This window comes from Equus asinus, chromosome 13 (assembly GCF_041296235.1).
Source record: "Equus asinus isolate D_3611 breed Donkey chromosome 13, EquAss-T2T_v2, whole genome shotgun sequence".
Lineage (NCBI taxonomy): Eukaryota > Metazoa > Chordata > Mammalia > Perissodactyla > Equidae > Equus > Equus asinus.
In genome coordinates, this window is record NC_091802.1 from 19,880,105 (window position 1) to 19,897,045 (window position 16,941).

Here is a 16,941-nt window from a genome sequence, read left to right on the forward strand (position 1 = left end):
AGATTTGCTCAGAACTCTCTGTCTGAAGGTCCTTCTGACACCTTCAAGGTCTCTCCTCATGTGTGTGGGTGTGTGCACCCATAGGAACATGTGTCTGTGGGCATATGAGTCTCTCCACATGTCTGCACATTTGTCTCCTGGGTTGGTCTGCATCTGTATCTGTCTTCCCCCATGTCAATGTTCCTGTATCCAGGCCTGTGTCCATGTCCTCTTACGTGTCATCTGTGTGTTTATACCCTCGTGTCTGTACATATGTCTGTGCTCTGGGTCAGCAATTCTGTCCTGTGTGTGTATATCTGTGTGTCTGTGCAGGTTGGAGATGGGGGCCCCCTGGCTCTCTGTTATGATCCCATAGCAACTATTTATGGTCTGGAGGATGGAAACAGAAATCCATGTGGTTGTGGCCCTGGTCCTGGTCCCTCAGAGTCCACATTGAGAGCGGAGTGCCTGGTGAGCCCTGGAAATTGGCCCCCACTGATCCTACCTGGATTCAGATCTGGGGCCTGCCTGGCTCCCTGACAGCGCTTTTGCCCCAGAACCTGCCCCCAGGGCCATCTCACTGCTTCCTTTTACATCTTCTTTGCCCCACCCCATCTCCTGTCCCTGATCATTCACTGCCCCCGACCCCTACCCCTTGTCTTGGCCTCTAAGGCCACTTGTATCCCTTCCTGGAGCCAAAGGCTCCAGGGACCCAGTGGCAGATCTGCTGCCCAGCAAGGCCTGGGATTTGGCTTCTGGCTTGAGGGTATGGACGTGTCAGCTCCTCCCCGCTTACTCTATCTCATTTCAAGGAGGGAGGTAATATCAGCCTTGGCTGGGAGATGGTAGTGGTCATCTGGCATCAGTGTAGAGGAGATTAAAACATTTGGAGACTTCTTGGTCTAAGCAGGGAATATCCATTTTGAAACAGAAAGTATTGAGGCAGGTAACAATGAACCCATCTGTGAGTGATGGTTAGCTGTGTCATCTTCCATACTTACCACTCCGAGCCTCAGTTTCCTCATCTGTGAACAAGGGAATAATATTATTCACCCATAAAGTTGTTGTGAGGATTAAATAAGATTATGTTTAAAGTTCCTAGCACAATCCCTGGTATATAGTAGACACTCAGTAAACACATGCCCCCTTTCTCTTCACCAAGCCCAGTAGTGCTGGGTGAGAAGTGAGGATGTGCTGGCTTGTCCACTTGGATACAGGAATTGTATTCTGGGGCTACAACAGGGCCCCTGAGTCAATCCACTCTTTTCTCTAGGCCTCACGCTAGCAATCAAAGCCCTGCTTCCTTAACCTAACAAGCAATGGAGTTTCACAGTGAAAGGGCAGCTGTCAGGACTTTCTAGTGTGTTTGCTAATTGCTCTTATCTGATGTATACAGGGCTAATTGTTATTTCTAGACTCACATCTATTTCCATATAGATACTCCAGGCACAGGGAACCATGAGAGTTGTAATTTGGAGGCTGCTATCATTGCTATCAATCAACATTATTCTGAAGGCCCTAACCAGTGCAATAAGATAAGAAAAATAAATAAGGGACATAAACATGAGAAGAAAAGAGGCAAAATCTTCAAGAATTACAAATGACGTGACTGTTTACTTAGGAAATTTAAGAGAATCAACTGAAAAACTATTAGAACCAATGAGAGAATTCAGTAAGCTAGTAGAATATATGTTAAGTATAGAAAAATCCAAACCATTTCTACACAACTAAAACAACCAATTGGAAAATACAAAGAGACAAAAGATCCAATTCACAATAGAAACAACATTACAAAATACCCAGGAATAAACTTAATAAGAAATTTACATGAAGAAAACAATGGAACTTTACTGACAGACTTCAAAATCAGGCCTGAATAAATATAAAGGCCTATCATGTTCCTGAATTGGAAAGTTCAATAGAATACTGTAAAGATGTCAGTTCTACCCTAAATAATCTATACACTGAATGTAATTCAAATAAAAAGTCTAATTCCTTCCCCTACCAACGTGACAAGTTGATTCTAAAGTTTGAGGAAAAGTAAATATATGAGAATAGCTTAGAACTTTTTGCAAAAGAAGACTAATAGGAGGAGCTTGCCTTGCCAGGTTTCAAAATGTTCAATAAGGCTTCTGCAATGAAAACAGTGTGGTTTTGGTGCAAATGAACACAAAAATTTATTGAAGGTAATTGAGTCCAGAATAAACTTGGGTATTTGTGAGAACTGAGTATATAATAAGGTTTTTTTTTTGTTTCTTCTTCTCCTTCTTCTCCTCCTCCTCCCCAAAGCCCCCTGGTACATAGTTGTATATTCTAGTTGTAGGTCCTTCTGGTTGTGCTATGTGGGACGCAGCCTCAGCATGGCTTGATGAGCAGTGCCAGGTCCGCGCCCAGGATCTGAACCGGTGAAACACTGGGCCACTGAAGCAGAGCATGCAAACTTAACCACTCGGCCACGGGGCTGGCCCCTAATAACGTGTTTTAAAGCAACAGGAAAGTGTAAACAATTCAATAAACAGACTTGGGATAATGGGCTTTCCATTGGAAAGAAATAAAGTTAAATTCTACTTCATGCTATATGTAAAGAAATCCAGATGGATTAAAGATCTAATATAAAATGAAAATCATACAAATAGAAAAAATATAGGAAGCATTTTTATAATTATGGAATGGACAAAGCCTTCTTAAAGCATGATATCAAATCCAGAAGCCATAAAGGAATATGTTACTTGACTAAGTAAAAATTAAATATTTCATTAGATCAAAGTATACCATAAACAAAGTTAAAAGACAAAAAACAGCCTGGAAAAAGTGTTGCAACATATATAACAGACAAAGGGTGAATATCCATAATATATAAAGAGCTCCTCTAAATAAATAAGAAGAAAGACAATCTCACAGAAAAATGGGCAAAGGACATAATAAATAAGCAATTCACAGATAAAATACAAATGGCCAATAAACAAGTGAAAAGATTTTCAACTTCATTAAAAATCAAGGAAATGAAAAGGATTTCAGGAGCCAAGGGTCCCAGGGCAGCTCTGAGGGGATGACAGGAGAGATTGTGGTTTTCGCCTTCCCACAGTGAGACTCTGCTTCTGATGGGTGAGATGAACTTCTTTCTCTTTTGAGATAGGACCTACCTCTGCCCCAGGAATGGGTGCGGGCTCTAGCTCCCTCTTTCCTTTGGGACGCACTACTTCCTCATTGTGTGCAGTCTGGGAGTGGAAGCAGGAGCCTTGGGAATTCCAGAGACCTTAGACTGAAAGAAGATTTGTGGGGTCAGTCTCCTCATTTTCTGCCCCCAGACAGGACCATCTTCTCTTCTCTCATCACATCGGCCCCTCAGAGCTCTCTCCCGGACCGTGACAGTCTATCCTGGTGTCTAGCCTCAACTCTGGCTGCTTCAGTGTTGGCTCTGCTTTCCTTGGGAAGGACTTCTCTCTGGAGGTTTGGTCCCATACTCCAGCACCCTGATTTCAGGACCTGCACAGGTGGCTGAGCTGGACGGGCTGTGGCTGAGTATTCAAACAGATCGGGGCCAGGGGAATCTCTGTCTCCCTGGAGACTGGCAGTCAGAGCTGGTTCACCATCTGCTGCTGAGCTCTGCCCAGCGCTGGGCTGCACTGAGCCAGTAGCAGTCCTGACTGGGGATGGAAATCCTTGGGGCCAATGTCTGCCATGCTCCAGTCTAGGGTAAGACTCTGGTGACCCCAGGGAGAAGGAAAAGCATTGTTCACACTCTTGGGAGCCCCAGTGTGGTGGATGAGGGGACCTCTCCCTGCACCAACATCAGGACTGGCCATCTTCCGTCCACTTCTGCTCGTGTAAGCTAGACTTGTCTTCCCAACGTCGGTTCCCAAGACTGAGCCTGCCACTTCCAGGCCTTCCAAGTCTCCCTCCATTGGCATGGAAGACATTGAAGAACATCTGCCAAGGAACTGGGCCCAAGCATAGCTGCACTGAGGCCCTGAGGCCCAATGACCCTATGTCAAAGAAGGGTTTGAGAGGTCTAGGGTTAATCAGGATGGGCTTCCTGGGGGAGAACAGGCAGCTCCTTGGCTGTGGATGAGGGAGGAGAACCGGCCAGAGCTGTGGAGGGTGTGTGGCGGGGGCCCCAGGTTAGGAGGTCTAAGCCTGTTCTGGTTGGCTGGCTCTCTGGGAAATCCAGGGAGTTTCCAAGCCGAGAGCTTGGTGGGGGGGGTCTGGTGGGGAGGGACACAGCTAGAGTCCTGCTGGGTGGGGAGGGCAGGCTTCTCCCGTCTTCCCTAATCCCTCCTGCTACAGGAAGCATGGCTGTGGAGGTGGGGAGGGGCAATGACGTGTGTGTGTGTGTGTGTGTTCACTGGCATCAGTGTCTGTGTAAGTCCCCAGGTACCTGTGTGTGAGTATTCACATTTCTGTTCTCATGCTCACATGTGCCACGGTGGGTGTGCATTAATTCTGTGGAGCTATAATGTGATGCTGGGTCTGGATCTGGGATCCAGAATCTGTGTCTCAGTGTGTGTGAGCATCTGTGTACTTGTGACAACACTAAGGTCTGACACCATGTGCACGGGTATCTGTGTTTATGTGGGTCTGAGTGACTGCGTGTGTACAAATGTCTGCGAGTCTGTGTGTGCGTGTGTTTCTGTGAATGACTCTGGGGGTCTTAAGGGCTCTGAGTGCCTGTGGGTGACTTTGCACACATGAGTGTCTGTGTGTGTGTCACTGTGTACGCAGGTGTCTGTGTCTGTGCATGTGTCTATGAGTCGTTCTGTGTGTACACAGGAACCGTGGCTCTGTGTTTACATGTCTGTGGATCTCCCTTCCTTAAGAGCAACTCTGCTGAATTCCTGTCACCACCTTTCCCATCAAGCTGTTCCATCTCCTCTGCCCCTCCTCCCTGTGCCCTCCTCCCCTGTCCTCTCCGTGAGGTTGAGGGCTCACCCTTTGGAGGCTCTCAGACTCCCTGGCCCCAGTAAAACCTCATGGCTCTGTTGATCATGACTAATGGTGCCCAGACTAGGGTGGAGGCTGTAGGGGGCACCCTCTCCAGGCTGGCACCCACCAGAACCTCCTCCACCCCATTCCTCCCCGACCCCTCACCCTGCACCCCCTCCACACAGCTCACCCCTCCCTCTTCAGGAAGCAGCCTCCTTCTGAGACTTAGGGGAGACAGGGAAGTCATGGCCTGAGCCCCCAGGGGGCCTACTCTGGGCTCGAGGACCCTGACTTCTAGAGCTGCCCTTGACCTAAGGCCCAAGTCAAGGTGAACCCAGAGAGTGGGATCAACAGCCCTGCTCCCACCTTCTCCATTTCCCTAACAAGTGCCCCTTGTCCACCCTGCCAGGTTTCTCTTTGAAAAATTTGACTTGGGGGCTCTTTCCTGGGCCCTCTGGCTGCACAGTTGCCTCTGGGTCTGCTGCTGGCCAGAAGGAGTGGCGAGGCAAACAGGGCCACTCCCAGGCCCCCCTCCCAGGAAGACAGCAGTAGGGGAAAACAGTAGGAGTTGGCTCAGAAATCTGGGCCTATCTCTGAGCCTAAGGTGACACTGGCCCAGAGAGGTCAAGATGTTGTCTCAAGGCCACATAGCACTCCGCTCACAGTAGTCTGGAAAGGGGCTTCGAGGGCAGCATGTCCAACTTCCCTCCAGGAGCAAAAACCTCTTTATGCTTCTGATACATTCATTCATACAATTGTCACTGTGCTGGGCCCTGTGCTAGGGACTGGGGACAGAGCTGCATCAGGCAGACTGTGCTCTAGTTGGTTCTGGCCTCACTGATCTTCTCTAGGAATGGGGAGCAAACTACCAGAGAAGTTCTTGAGTCCCAGCAGCACACATTCAGCTGGTAGGACACCCAGAGGCTCCCGCTGTCTTCCTGGGAGCCATGGGCGAAGGTGTGTGGGTGTCTGGGCAGGGAGGGCACAGACCCCAGTCCCAGCAGTGCCCCATCCACCTGCCTGGGGCTGGAGTGTGAGTGCAGGAGGGCCTGGGGGCCTGGGCTGCCTGCACAAGCCAGCCCAGGGACAGGCCCTTTCTCCCAAAGCTGGCCCAGGCTGTGCAGCTTTATTGGCCAGCTAATGATGGTGATTAGGACAAGTGCCACCTGCCTCCTGTCAGCCCTCCCACCTGCTGAGGAAGACGGTTTCTGAGCACCTGGGGGAGGCCTGTCCCCTGAGCTCTGCCAGGGCACCCACCACAGCTGACCCCTCAACCCTCAGGCCAGATTTTGTCCACCTCCTCCCCTGAGGAGGCAAGGCCAGCCCAGTGCTCATCCCCTGCGACTGCTGTGTGACTTCAGTCCACACCTGGCCATCTCTGAGCAGGACTGAGGGGGAAGTGGGGAAGTATGAAGAGGAGCTGAGAACAGTTGGTAGGGGCATGTGCCCCCTGAGAAGCACCCCTCTCCCCTGACGTCCCCAGCCAGGGCTGGACTGGGAACTCAACCAGGGTCCAGAAGAAAGCAGTAGCAGAGGGCCCTCCTTGCAGATGGGGCTGAGGCTGCTCTTTAGGAACCCACTGCATTGTGGGTAAGCCAGTGGGGGAGTCCCACCATGTGGGGCCAGCCCACTCCCAAGGGTGTGTGGCCTGAGGCCTTGGGGGGTCCTCATGTGGGTCTGGGTGGGAGCCATGATTTATGACTGTGCTTCATGAGTGAGGAATGCCAGCCTGGGGGACTGGGGTGGGGGTGGAACCACCGGCCTGACACTCCTCACTCTGCTGGGTGTCTGGCATGTCCTGTCAGGATCCCCTATCCCCTGGGGACAGCCATGTTCTCCCCCATGTGGCAGTCCCATCCCATCTACGTCTCCCCCCACCCCCCTTCCCTCACCCCTCCAGCTCTGGGAGTACTGAGTGAAGGCGCAGCCCAGGGGGAATCCAGAATTCAATCCTTTCTGGTTTTCTCTCTTCACAACTCAGCCCCGTTTTTACTGGGCATGAGGGTGATTGTAAATCTCTCTTTTTTTTTTTATCCCACTGCAGCAGGAGGAAACTGGATGAATCTCTTGGAAATTACCATCTAGGTGAACTCAAGACTTATACGCCACTGTCCACAACGAGAGAGATCTAGGATTGATACAAAGATGAACTTCCAGCCTAGAAGGGATGTTGAGCTCCCAGAATGGATGATGGGTGTGGTATCGTCCTTCCCCACCCTCATCTTGCCATAAATGAAGATTCTGGAGTTCACGAGGGCAGGGAGGCAGAGGAGGGATGGAGGTGAGGTGGGGAGGCAGGACAATCCAGAGTGTTGTCTGGTCCTGGACTCTGAAGGCCATGCCAATTTTGAACGTGTTCCTGGGAGTCTTACTTGCACTCTTCTTGCTGCAGGCTGCCATTTTGGGTGAGGGTCCATCTTTCTGGGGCCCTGCAAGGGTCAGCCTGCCTCCCCTGGTCTGGTGGGACTGGTTTTTCCAGCTGGAGGAAGGGTCGGCAGGAGCTGGCAGGGGCAGAGGGTTTTATGTAAATGCCCAGGGAGTGCTCTGGGAATGGGAGGCCGGTTTTCCTGAAGACACGCAGGGACTGGCAGCTCCCAATTAGCCGGGCCGGGTGATGTCAGCGCTGCTTTCCCGGGTGGCTGCGCCCACTCCGATTGGTCTTGGCAGGGGTTCCTAGCCATTACCTTCTCCCTTGGGTGGGAGTGGTGCCAAGGGGGCCACCATACAGGACAGAGGCCAAGTCCCCTCCCACTGTGCTCCCCAACCTGGGGCCTGAACCCTGTTGTGGACCAGCCCTGGAAAGTGCCGTGAAAATCCATCGCAGACTGTACTGAAAAAGACTTTAATGTGGCTAATATTGGAACCCTCCCCCAACCCAGAGAGGCTGAGGAGACCTCAGTATGCTGGGCTGGTCCCAGAGGCTGTTACCATGGCAACTGCTGGTAGGCCCTGCTCCCCAGGCCACCTCAATCCTGAGTTTCAATAAATACAGTGCAAAGGGGTCTGGTCACCCACCAAGTGGGGGAGATAAAGACCCGCGGTGCCAGAGAGGGCCTGTTGTATTGTTTGTGAGCTCACGCAAGTGCACTGTCAAGCATACACGCCTAGGATCACGTGCATGACACACGCTCCCTCTCAGACATCCTCACATGACATACCATCCTCACATATGCACATATATATGTACACACACACACACACACACACACATTTTTCTCAGACACACCGGATTGAGCACACACACACCTTCCTTACAGACACACATGAGGTCATGTATACATGTGGCTTTCTCACAATGTTTGGCTTGGAGCCTGGGTGTCCCCTCCTGGCTTCTGAGGTGGGTCTTCCTAGTCTTGGCCAGATTATGCCCTGGGCTAGGGGGTAGGTGTGGTGATGTTCTCCGGGCTGACCCTGCAGGAGGCCGTGGTGTTGGAGTGGGCCCAGGAGGGGAAGGTGTACAGACTGAAGATGGGGAAGCTCCAGCTGTTGATGGCCAGCGTGATAACCAGCACCCCGATGATGTTGAGCAGGAATCCTGCCCTGGCCTGGTGTGAGGAAAGGCAGTTTGGGTGAGCAGGTGCTGAGCTGGGCCGGGACCCATCCCTTAGGTGTTTAGGAGATCTCTCGCTAGCAAAACTCTCCCTAGGAAGTCTTCCCTTGGGTCTAACCTGCAGCACTAGGCAATGCACCTGCCCTTGCTTTACTCCCAGCGCTAACAGAGAAAAGGGAAACTCCTCATGAGCTTCCGGGGCCCTGGGTCTTGTTCTCTCTGAGTCCATCTCCCTGGGTGCGAGTGCCTGGCAACTTGGAGCCTTCCCAAAATTCCTCACCCCTCTTCTCCCTCTCACATGGCCCAGGGCTGGCAGGACCTGAAGATGCTCCAACTGGGCGTCATGTCCCTACTTCCCCTGCTGTTCCCCACCCTGACAGGGTCCACTCTCAACTCTGAGAATCTCAGTGGCTTTAAGCTACTTTGTGTCCACCAAGATGGGAAGACAGAGGAGGGAGTGCTGAGGGCCCCCCTGCCACTCACCATGTCAGTCACTTTGAGGCCTCCGAAAGAGAAGACAATGGCGTTGGGCGGGGTGGCCACAGGCAGCATGAAGGCCAGGGAGGTGGCCAGAGTGCAGGGGATCATGACATAGAGAGGGTGGACACAGATGGCCTGAGCCTGGGTGGGGAGACAGAGGGGTAGAGCTGACCTCAGTCCCCATCCCAGAGGGGAAGTCGTGGCCTCCAAGCCCCTTCTCTGAGGGACAACCTCCGCAATACACACTCTGGCTGTGAACCCACCACTTCTGCCAGAAAGGCACTGGGCGACCTGGGAAGGGCCCCTTGACCTCTCTGGAGGGGATGAGTGTTTGGCTCTGCCCTGTGGGGCGTGGTGAGGGGAGGGGCCCATAAAACGGATCTCAAAGGGGCTCTGGGGTGTCATCAAAGGCTGCGGGAATGCGCCTGGGGTGGAAGGGGCTGGGGACGCTCCCGGGAGCAATTTCACCCCATCACCTCAGGAATGACCAGAACAGGGACTGGTCTGGGGTGGGGGGTGAGCCCCGTCAGGATACTCAAGGGATGATGTCACCAGGGATAGGGTGAGTCAGGGGCCAAAGGGCCTTGGGGCCCATGGGGGCTGAAAAGCCTGGGGAAGGATGAAAGCTCAGGGGTCCACTCCTGGAAACAAGAGGAGGTGCAGACAGGTCACCGTGACCTGCAGGAGGGACCCCTGGGTGGGGGTGGATAGGAGGGCTGCCTGGGGGAGATACGTCTGCAGGGCCAGCTCACCATGGAGGCCAGGATGGGTAGGAAGAGTGTGTTGGTGGCCACATTGCTGGTGCACTCAGTGAAGGTGGCAACCAGGAGGCAGAGGATGAAGGCAATGGCAGGAGGCGGCACGTTCTGCAGTGGAGTCAGCTTGTTTCCCAGCCACTGTGACAGGCCCGATTGCTGTGGGCGGAGGAGGGTGGTGTTGAGAGGCTGGGCTGCCTGGGTCGGTCCCCTGCTGAGGCTCTGGGAGGGTCCTGCTCCTTCCCAGACCTCTCTAGAGTCTTCAGAGCCAAGGCAGCTTGAGAGGGAAGATAAGACTCAGCTTGAACAAGAGGTCCCCTCTCTTCCTCTTGAAGGACAGTTGGGTGTGGGGAGAAGGGTCAAGTGAGAAGCTAGGAGAGGGGGCCAAAGGACCTTCTTGAGAAACCTGGGGCTTGGTGGGAGTAAAGATCTTTGACCCCATTTACTCCTGCTCTCCCGACCTCTCTCGGGAGGTTCCTGGCCAACCTTATCCCTCTCCCTGGCCCCTCCAGCCGAGCAGGCTGAGGCAGATGGGACCTCGCTCTTGGCAAGGGGTGGGGTCAGGGTAGAGGCTGGGAAGAGGCAGACAGGAGGATGGTGACAGTCCACAGGGTCAGAAGAGCGCCAAGGTCTTGCCCTGCCCACGTCTGTGATGCCAGACGGTGAGCCTGAGGGAGCTGCGACTTTATCTCATAACGTACTGCCCACCCAGCACCCAGCACAGTACTTGGCACAGTCGGTGAACGCTTGATGGATGAACCAACCTTGGACCCAAGAGGCCCTAGCACCAATCCCTGACCCAAGAAGTTGCCTCCTGTCTGTGCAGTGAATGAGCTTAGCAGAACACTGACGCCGAGGGGTGCAGGTTCAGGGATTCCCCTGTTGGATGGAGGCTCTGTGGAGTCTCCCAGCGCCTGGCTGCGTGTGATGATGGCGCCCCCTTGTGGCCACAGCAGGTAGACTGTGTCAACCCAACGCCAGCTACTCGCAGGGGCTAAAGCTATTCCGTTCTCCGGCTCGGGGTGAGGGGGTGGAGAGGGGTAGGGTGGTTGGTCCCTGAGAATAGTCCCTGCCCAACAGAGAAGGCTGCCTTCCCTTTGGCTTTGAGAACCCGACTGCGGAGACGTCCCTGTGGTTTGTGTTTCCTTCCCCTCCCTCAGACGAGGCTCTGCTCTAGCTGCTGCAAAGGCTCTACTCACCAGGGGGCGCCCAATTGGGGAGCAGGTCTCCCCTGTGTGGGACAGAAGAAGGGCCCCTCTTTCCTTGCCTCGGGGTCTCCCTCAAACAGGCTGGGGAGGGGTGGGGTTCTCTCACCTCACTGCCCTTGGCCAGGGCATAGCCACCTCCCAGCAGAAACACGACATTCCAGGGCAACTTCTCATGTACTGTCTTCCAGTCGAGGATGGCAGGAGGGGCCTTCAGCCTCCCCGGTTCTCCTACTCCCCAAGCAGAAGAGGATGAGTCACCAAGAGACAACAGGCTTTCCCTCCCCTCCACTTGGCGCTTCTCTGCATGGGTCCCTATCAGAGCTTGATGCATGTGGGAGCCGGACCTTCATTCTGCAACATCCTGACTTTGTCCCTGAGTCCCTGTGCCCTTGGTAAGTCACCCCAACCTCTCTGGGCTTTGTCTACTCCTGCCAAGTGTGGTCGAAGGTACATTCCGTGCTGGGAGGCAGGGGCTGCCTAGGGGCCCTTCCCTGCCCCAGTCCAGGTACTTACTTGGATCCTGAGTCAGCCCTGGGATCTTGGAAGGCACGATGAACAGAACTATGCCGATGAAGATGGCCACTGTCCCATCAGACACCATGCTGTGGGCAAGGGGGGGGATATGAGGGGGGTGGGGAGGGAAGGCTTAGTGGCTCAAGGCTGCTCAGGGTCACAGAGTGGAGGGTGGTGGAGAGGAGCCCTTCCCACAGATGGACCAACCCCCACTCCTGGCAAGTTCCCCTACCCCCAGTGTAACCTGTTCTGCTCTGGGGGCTCTGCTCCCTTCCCTCCTCCCTCAGCCCACTGAGCCCCAGAAGTATTCCCCCTCTCCCCAGAATGCTCACCTTTCCCCATGTTCGTTGGAAAAAGCCAGGTTGCCCCAGCCAAGAAAAAAGCCCGGCTCCCGGGTGAACCAGAGAATCACCAAGGTGAGAAAGAGCACGGTGACAGCCTTTTCTGCAAAGGTCATGGGGCCCAGCAGCCTGTGTTCCCGTTGGATGACGCGGTAGGCTGCCTGCTCTTTCTCCCCCTCCTGACTCCCAATGCCAAAGTTCTTCCGGAAGCTGCAGGCAGAGAGGCAGGGGCAGCTACTGAGGGCCCGCACCAGGCAGGGGAGCGAGGGGCTCTGAGTGGCTGTGATGGAAAGACTGAAGCCTGTGGAGGCCACCTCAAGGTTGCTACAGTGGGATCTCCTAAGATCCTGGAAGAAGGGCGGAAGACTCTCAGAGGTTATGGCTCTTATTTAGCAGAGGTAAGGCTGGGGCTGGAGGGCCAAGTTTCCCCATGCTCGGCCCTGCTGCACCTGCCGCATTGGCCCCTTGTGGCTCCAGGGCTTCCCTTGTGCTGAGTCCTTCCTTGTCCAGAGTGAGGACCTAGAGGCCCAGACCCCATGCCTCCTCTGTCCCTGACTCCAACAGTCTTTCAGGAAACCCTTCCCCTCCCTCTCCTCCCCGTTTCTGGGCATCCCCACCCACATCGTCCTCAGAGGCACAAGAGTCTGCAGCCCACTTCTGTGTGCCACTTGCTTAACTCGTGTTGACTTTTAACTTTGCACTCAGGCAAATCTCAACTCCCCTGCTGGACTGTGAGTTCCTCAAGGACAAGGACCATGCTTCACACATCTTTGAATCCCCTGTGGTGCCTGGCACTGTGCTGATCTCTTTGACTACCACCTTGCCTTGTACCAGCCCTCAACCTCAATCCAGCCTCCTTGCACCCACCCAAGCGATTTTCCCAAAGTACAGCAACAATGCTTAAAAACTTTCAATAGCTCCCCACTGTCTGGACAGGAAGGGCCACTAACAAATCATACCGTAATACCCCTCATATCACCACTCTAATCCTGTACTCATAGCAGACATCACTAATCAATCCCAGACTCAGTTCTAACTGAGCCCTATCTCACGTGATCTTCAACTTAGACCTGTAGTGACTACCAATAATCCAGGGTTGCAAGTAAGAATAAAACCTATTTACTACTCTTGGCCTCAAGGACAAGGTCCAAACTCTTTATGCGGCACCCAAGATCCTCCATAATCTTTCCCTGCCTACTTCTCCAACTTCATTTCCTGATACTCCTTTTTGCTCTTTATGCTTCAACCACGCAGGACTAGAGTTCCCCCAAATACATGTTTTTTCTTGCCCCTGTGCCTTTGTACAAGCTGTTCCTGGAATGCCTTTACCCAACTCTCTACCTGGCTGACTTCTAGATCCACAAGATTCAGTTCAGGCATCATCTCCTCCAGGGCCCTTCTGGAATCTCCACTCTCCTGGGCCATGCTCACAGTAGCTGGGCTTCCGTCTCTCATGGCCGCCACCATATCATCACCCGTCAGATGGTGAGCTCCAAGGATAGGGACTATGCCTAGTGTCTTCTAGTATTCTCAGTACCTAGCCAGGCACACAGTAGGAGCACAACAAATGCTTTTGTAACTGACGATGCTCAGCATGTGCTCCTTAAGCCTTTACCAAAGGACTGTGGAGCATTATGGAGTAGGACCTGGCCTGGGCATCAGGAGACCTGGCTTTCAATCGCAGCACTGACAAATCTAGTTGTATACCACTCTTCAAGCCTCAGTTTGCTCATCTGCTAAATGGGGTAATACTCTCCATCTAGTAATTCCCTCAGATGGGGGGGCCAAGTGTACAGAGGGGCCTTAGGAGGGAGAGCCCTTCTCCGTGGGATGGTGAGTATATCCTTTTCTGCCATGGCTACCTGGGTACCCAACTGGAAGCTCTCAGAGGATAAGGGCAGGCACCTGGGTTTCTCTCACCTACTCCACCACTTACTTGAACCCCAGGAACAAGATCTGCAGCCACAGCCAGGCAAGCACCAGCAAGATGACCATGGTGGGGAAGGCAAAGCTGAACCAGGAGACGAAGTTCACCACATTGGGGTTTTCGGGGAAGAGCCTGAAGGGAGATGAGGGCTGCTGCATGACATTGCCCCGCCTCTACCCTGCCCCATTTGCCCCCCATTGAGAGTGCAGGCTCCCCACCCCTCAGACACTCACGTGTTCATCTGGCCTTGCAGCACCAGGTTGGGGGCGGTGCCAGTCAGTGTGGCGATGCCCCCGATGCTGGCCGCGTAGCAGACGCACAGGCTCAGGCCCTGGGTAAAGCGGACCTGCTCCTGGTTCTGCTTTGCCCTGGGCTCTGAAGGAGCAGGCGGGACTGGGTGGACCTGCCCGTTATCTGGGAACAAGGGAGAGTTCAGGCGGGGGTGTGTGCAGGGCCAGCTCCAGGGAGCTTGGCTGGAGCTCCACGGCCTCTGGGGCACCTTGTCAGTGAGCAGCCTAGACTTAGGGTTGGGGGAGGGCAGAAGCTGCCACCAGATCTACAAGGGCCAGCACTCCCGGAGTCTCAGGCTGGGATGACTCTCAGGCTGGGATGACTCTCAAATACCATGTGGCTCAGCTTCTCTCTTGAGAGAGAGAAACTGAGGCACAGAGAAGGGGAGAAGTTTATCTAAACCACACAGGAAGAATGGAACCTGGACCCCTGATGGCCACCCAGGCTCTAGCTCTCCGCTTGCCAAGACCCAGCATCTTGGTTTGCCCAGGACTGAGAATCCCAGCACGTGGGACTGAAAGTCCCGGGCAAATCAGGACAAGTTGGTCACCGCACTTCTTGCCTCCCTCTTCTCTCCCTAGAGGCTCCAAGATGACCACCCCTGTCATGGATGTCACCTCAGACTCTCCCCAAGAGCAGAGAGGTTGGGGCAGGGTCCACCTCATCTTTCTCACCAAGCGTGGTCTCTTCCTTCTGGGAACCTGATTCCTGGAGTTCAAAGGTGGGGTTTTCACTGCCCTCCTCAATGTCCTTGCCCCTGGGAACACTGTACAGCTCCTCCAGGACGGCGTGCGCGATGGGCACCATCATGGCTGAGGAAGCCGTGTTGCTGATCCACATGGACAGGAAGGCGGTGACCAACATGAAGCCCAGCATCAGCCTAGGGATGAACAGATGCACACACTGGTGTTCCAGCATCCCTTCAGGGACTGGATGCCCAGAACGCCACCCACCCCTGGTTTTCCAGTCCTGGTTTGTGGGAACTCACAGGGCAGGCCGCACCCCAACGATGAGGAGCACTTGAAGGGCGATGCGTTTGTGCAGGTTCCAGTGCTCCACGGCGATGGCCATCAGCAGCCCCCCAAAGAACAGGATATTGGTGTCCCTAAGGTACTCGATGGAGACCTGGTGGGCAGGGACAGCTGAGAGGCAGGAGGGGGTCTCCCACTATGCCCTTGGGCTTATGGCATGCAGTCACTGACATTCCCACAGAGATTGGTCTGCTGGGCTCTTGGAACCAAATGGAAATGTTCTGGGGATTATCAGTCATTTAATATTAACCAGGTTCCTCTCTTCCTCCAAACTCATTCTTTCTCCCTTCAAGAATGACGGGGAGATAATCTAGCCTCATTCCACTGGTGTTTCAAGCAATCAACTGGGAGGTAGATAATTTAATGCTGTTCCTAGAAACTAGAGTGATGGTTCTCAAAGTGTAAACCCTGGGCCAGCATCACCACCAACCTGGAATCTAGAAATGAAATGCATAGGCCCTGCCCCAGATCTGCTGAAACTCTGGGGTGGGGCCCAGTAATCTGTGTGTTAACCAGCCCTGCAGGTGACCCTGTTGCAGCTCAGGTTTTGGACTGGAAGGCTATGAGCTCTTCAGCTGGCTTTCAAAGTCCCTTTTCCTGAGTCACTAGGCCTCTCTACCTCCCTGGCCTAAGCTTAATCACTCCCACTTTGAATTAACTCTCGACATTAACCACGCACTCAGCATTTCTAGAGTGCTCTCCTCTCTTGTCTTCTAGCTGACTCCTCCCTCAGTGCTCTCTGATCTGCCAAGAACAGGGAGGGACCCCTCTTCCCAGTGCCCTGCCTACGATGCGGCTTCCTCCGTCACCAGTATCCTAGGGCAGACCCCCACCATCCCCCGGAGCCCTTCCTCCTGTGGATGGGGGAGGTTTACCTCGGAGGCATCCATTATGCCCATCATGGGGTACAGGATGATGGGGAAGAGGGCGGTGACAGCCAGGGGCAGAGCCTCGGTGCACCAGTAGAGCGCCATGAGGATGATGGCGTAGGCACAGTAAGCTTCCTGCAGGTGGAAGGGAGTGGCAGAGCTGTTGGAGGGGGCAGGCCTGTGTCCCAGAGTCATGTCACCTCCTGCCCCCAGAGAAAACAGGCCATTTGTAACAGTGTGGGGAGAACCTGTGAAACCCACAGCCAATGACTCCAGAGCCCGAGGTCCCATTTCAAAATGGAAATAAAAACGAAGCAAGGCACTCATCACCTTGTCTTTGAACGTGAGGAGCCTAGACATTATAATCCAGCCACATGAGAGGCTAGAGAGTCTGGAATAGGGTATTAGGCCCCACCCAGACCAAGGGACCTGTAGGGAGCCCAGGTGAGGATCCTCACATGAGATGGGGGCTCATCTAGATGAGACTGGCAATGTAGACCCCTACCTGGCACCCTGGCCTTCCCTGGCTTCATCAGAGCCTGTAAGAATATATTTCTTTCTATGATGATTCAATTAGTGTTTGTTCTCTCTGCTAGAAGATGAGATCCATGAAGACAGAGTCAGTTTTGTGGCATCTGGATCCTTGGAGCTCAGGACCCAGCAGGCTTCAGAGTAAATCTTTCCTGAATGAATCACTGGAAAGTTTCAGCAATGGCAGAGGGTCTCCTTTCTAGCAGTCCTGCCCTGATTACTGCTTTGCACAATTCCAGGCACCATTCACGCTTATAATGTGTGTCAAAGGTTCCCCCATCCCTGTGTTGTGCAGGGAATTGTGGGGTAAACCCTGAGTCTTGGGAGTCTTTGGGTACCAAAGGTCCTCCTTTCTCTCAGGAGGCCCCCGAGTCTAGAAAGGCCTGACCTCAGGCCTGGGAGGGGAACTGGAGCAGAAATGGAAGTCAGACAGTCAGCCCCAGACATCAGGGGCCCACCCTTCTTGACACAGTCTCTCGGAAGGGCTGGGGAGGGAGGGTGAGGGAATCATTAGCCAGAAGGAAGCCTCCAGGGGAGAAGGTG

At 53.7% G+C, this 16,941-nt stretch overlaps 1 protein-coding gene across 2 annotated transcripts in view; it reads right to left on the minus strand.

Annotated features, from left to right (window-relative positions):
* Positions 1 to 1,576: 1,576 nt before the first annotated feature.
* Positions 1,577 to 16,941, minus strand: part of SLC13A2 (solute carrier family 13 member 2) — a 28,393-nt gene continuing 13,028 nt past the window's right edge. The window contains exons 2-12 of one of the 2 annotated variants that reach the window (XM_014862105.3): positions 15,874 to 16,002; positions 14,956 to 15,092; positions 14,642 to 14,847; positions 13,910 to 14,090; positions 13,686 to 13,808; positions 11,741 to 11,959; positions 11,409 to 11,497; positions 11,002 to 11,123; positions 9,685 to 9,846; positions 8,936 to 9,073; positions 1,577 to 3,241 (exon numbers count right to left, since the gene is read on the minus strand). In XM_014862105.3, the coding sequence (XP_014717591.1) occupies positions 3,176 to 3,241; positions 8,936 to 9,073; positions 9,685 to 9,846; positions 11,002 to 11,123; positions 11,409 to 11,497; positions 11,741 to 11,959; positions 13,686 to 13,808; positions 13,910 to 14,090; positions 14,642 to 14,847; positions 14,956 to 15,092; positions 15,874 to 16,002 (1,572 nt within the window). In that variant the 3' untranslated portion in view covers positions 1,577 to 3,175. Of the gene's footprint in view, positions 3,242 to 7,012; positions 8,448 to 8,935; positions 9,074 to 9,684; positions 9,847 to 11,001; positions 11,124 to 11,408; positions 11,498 to 11,740; positions 11,960 to 13,685; positions 13,809 to 13,909; positions 14,091 to 14,641; positions 14,848 to 14,955; positions 15,093 to 15,873; positions 16,003 to 16,941 lie in introns of those variants that run through there. The other variant, XM_014862104.3, reaches the window with a different exon arrangement.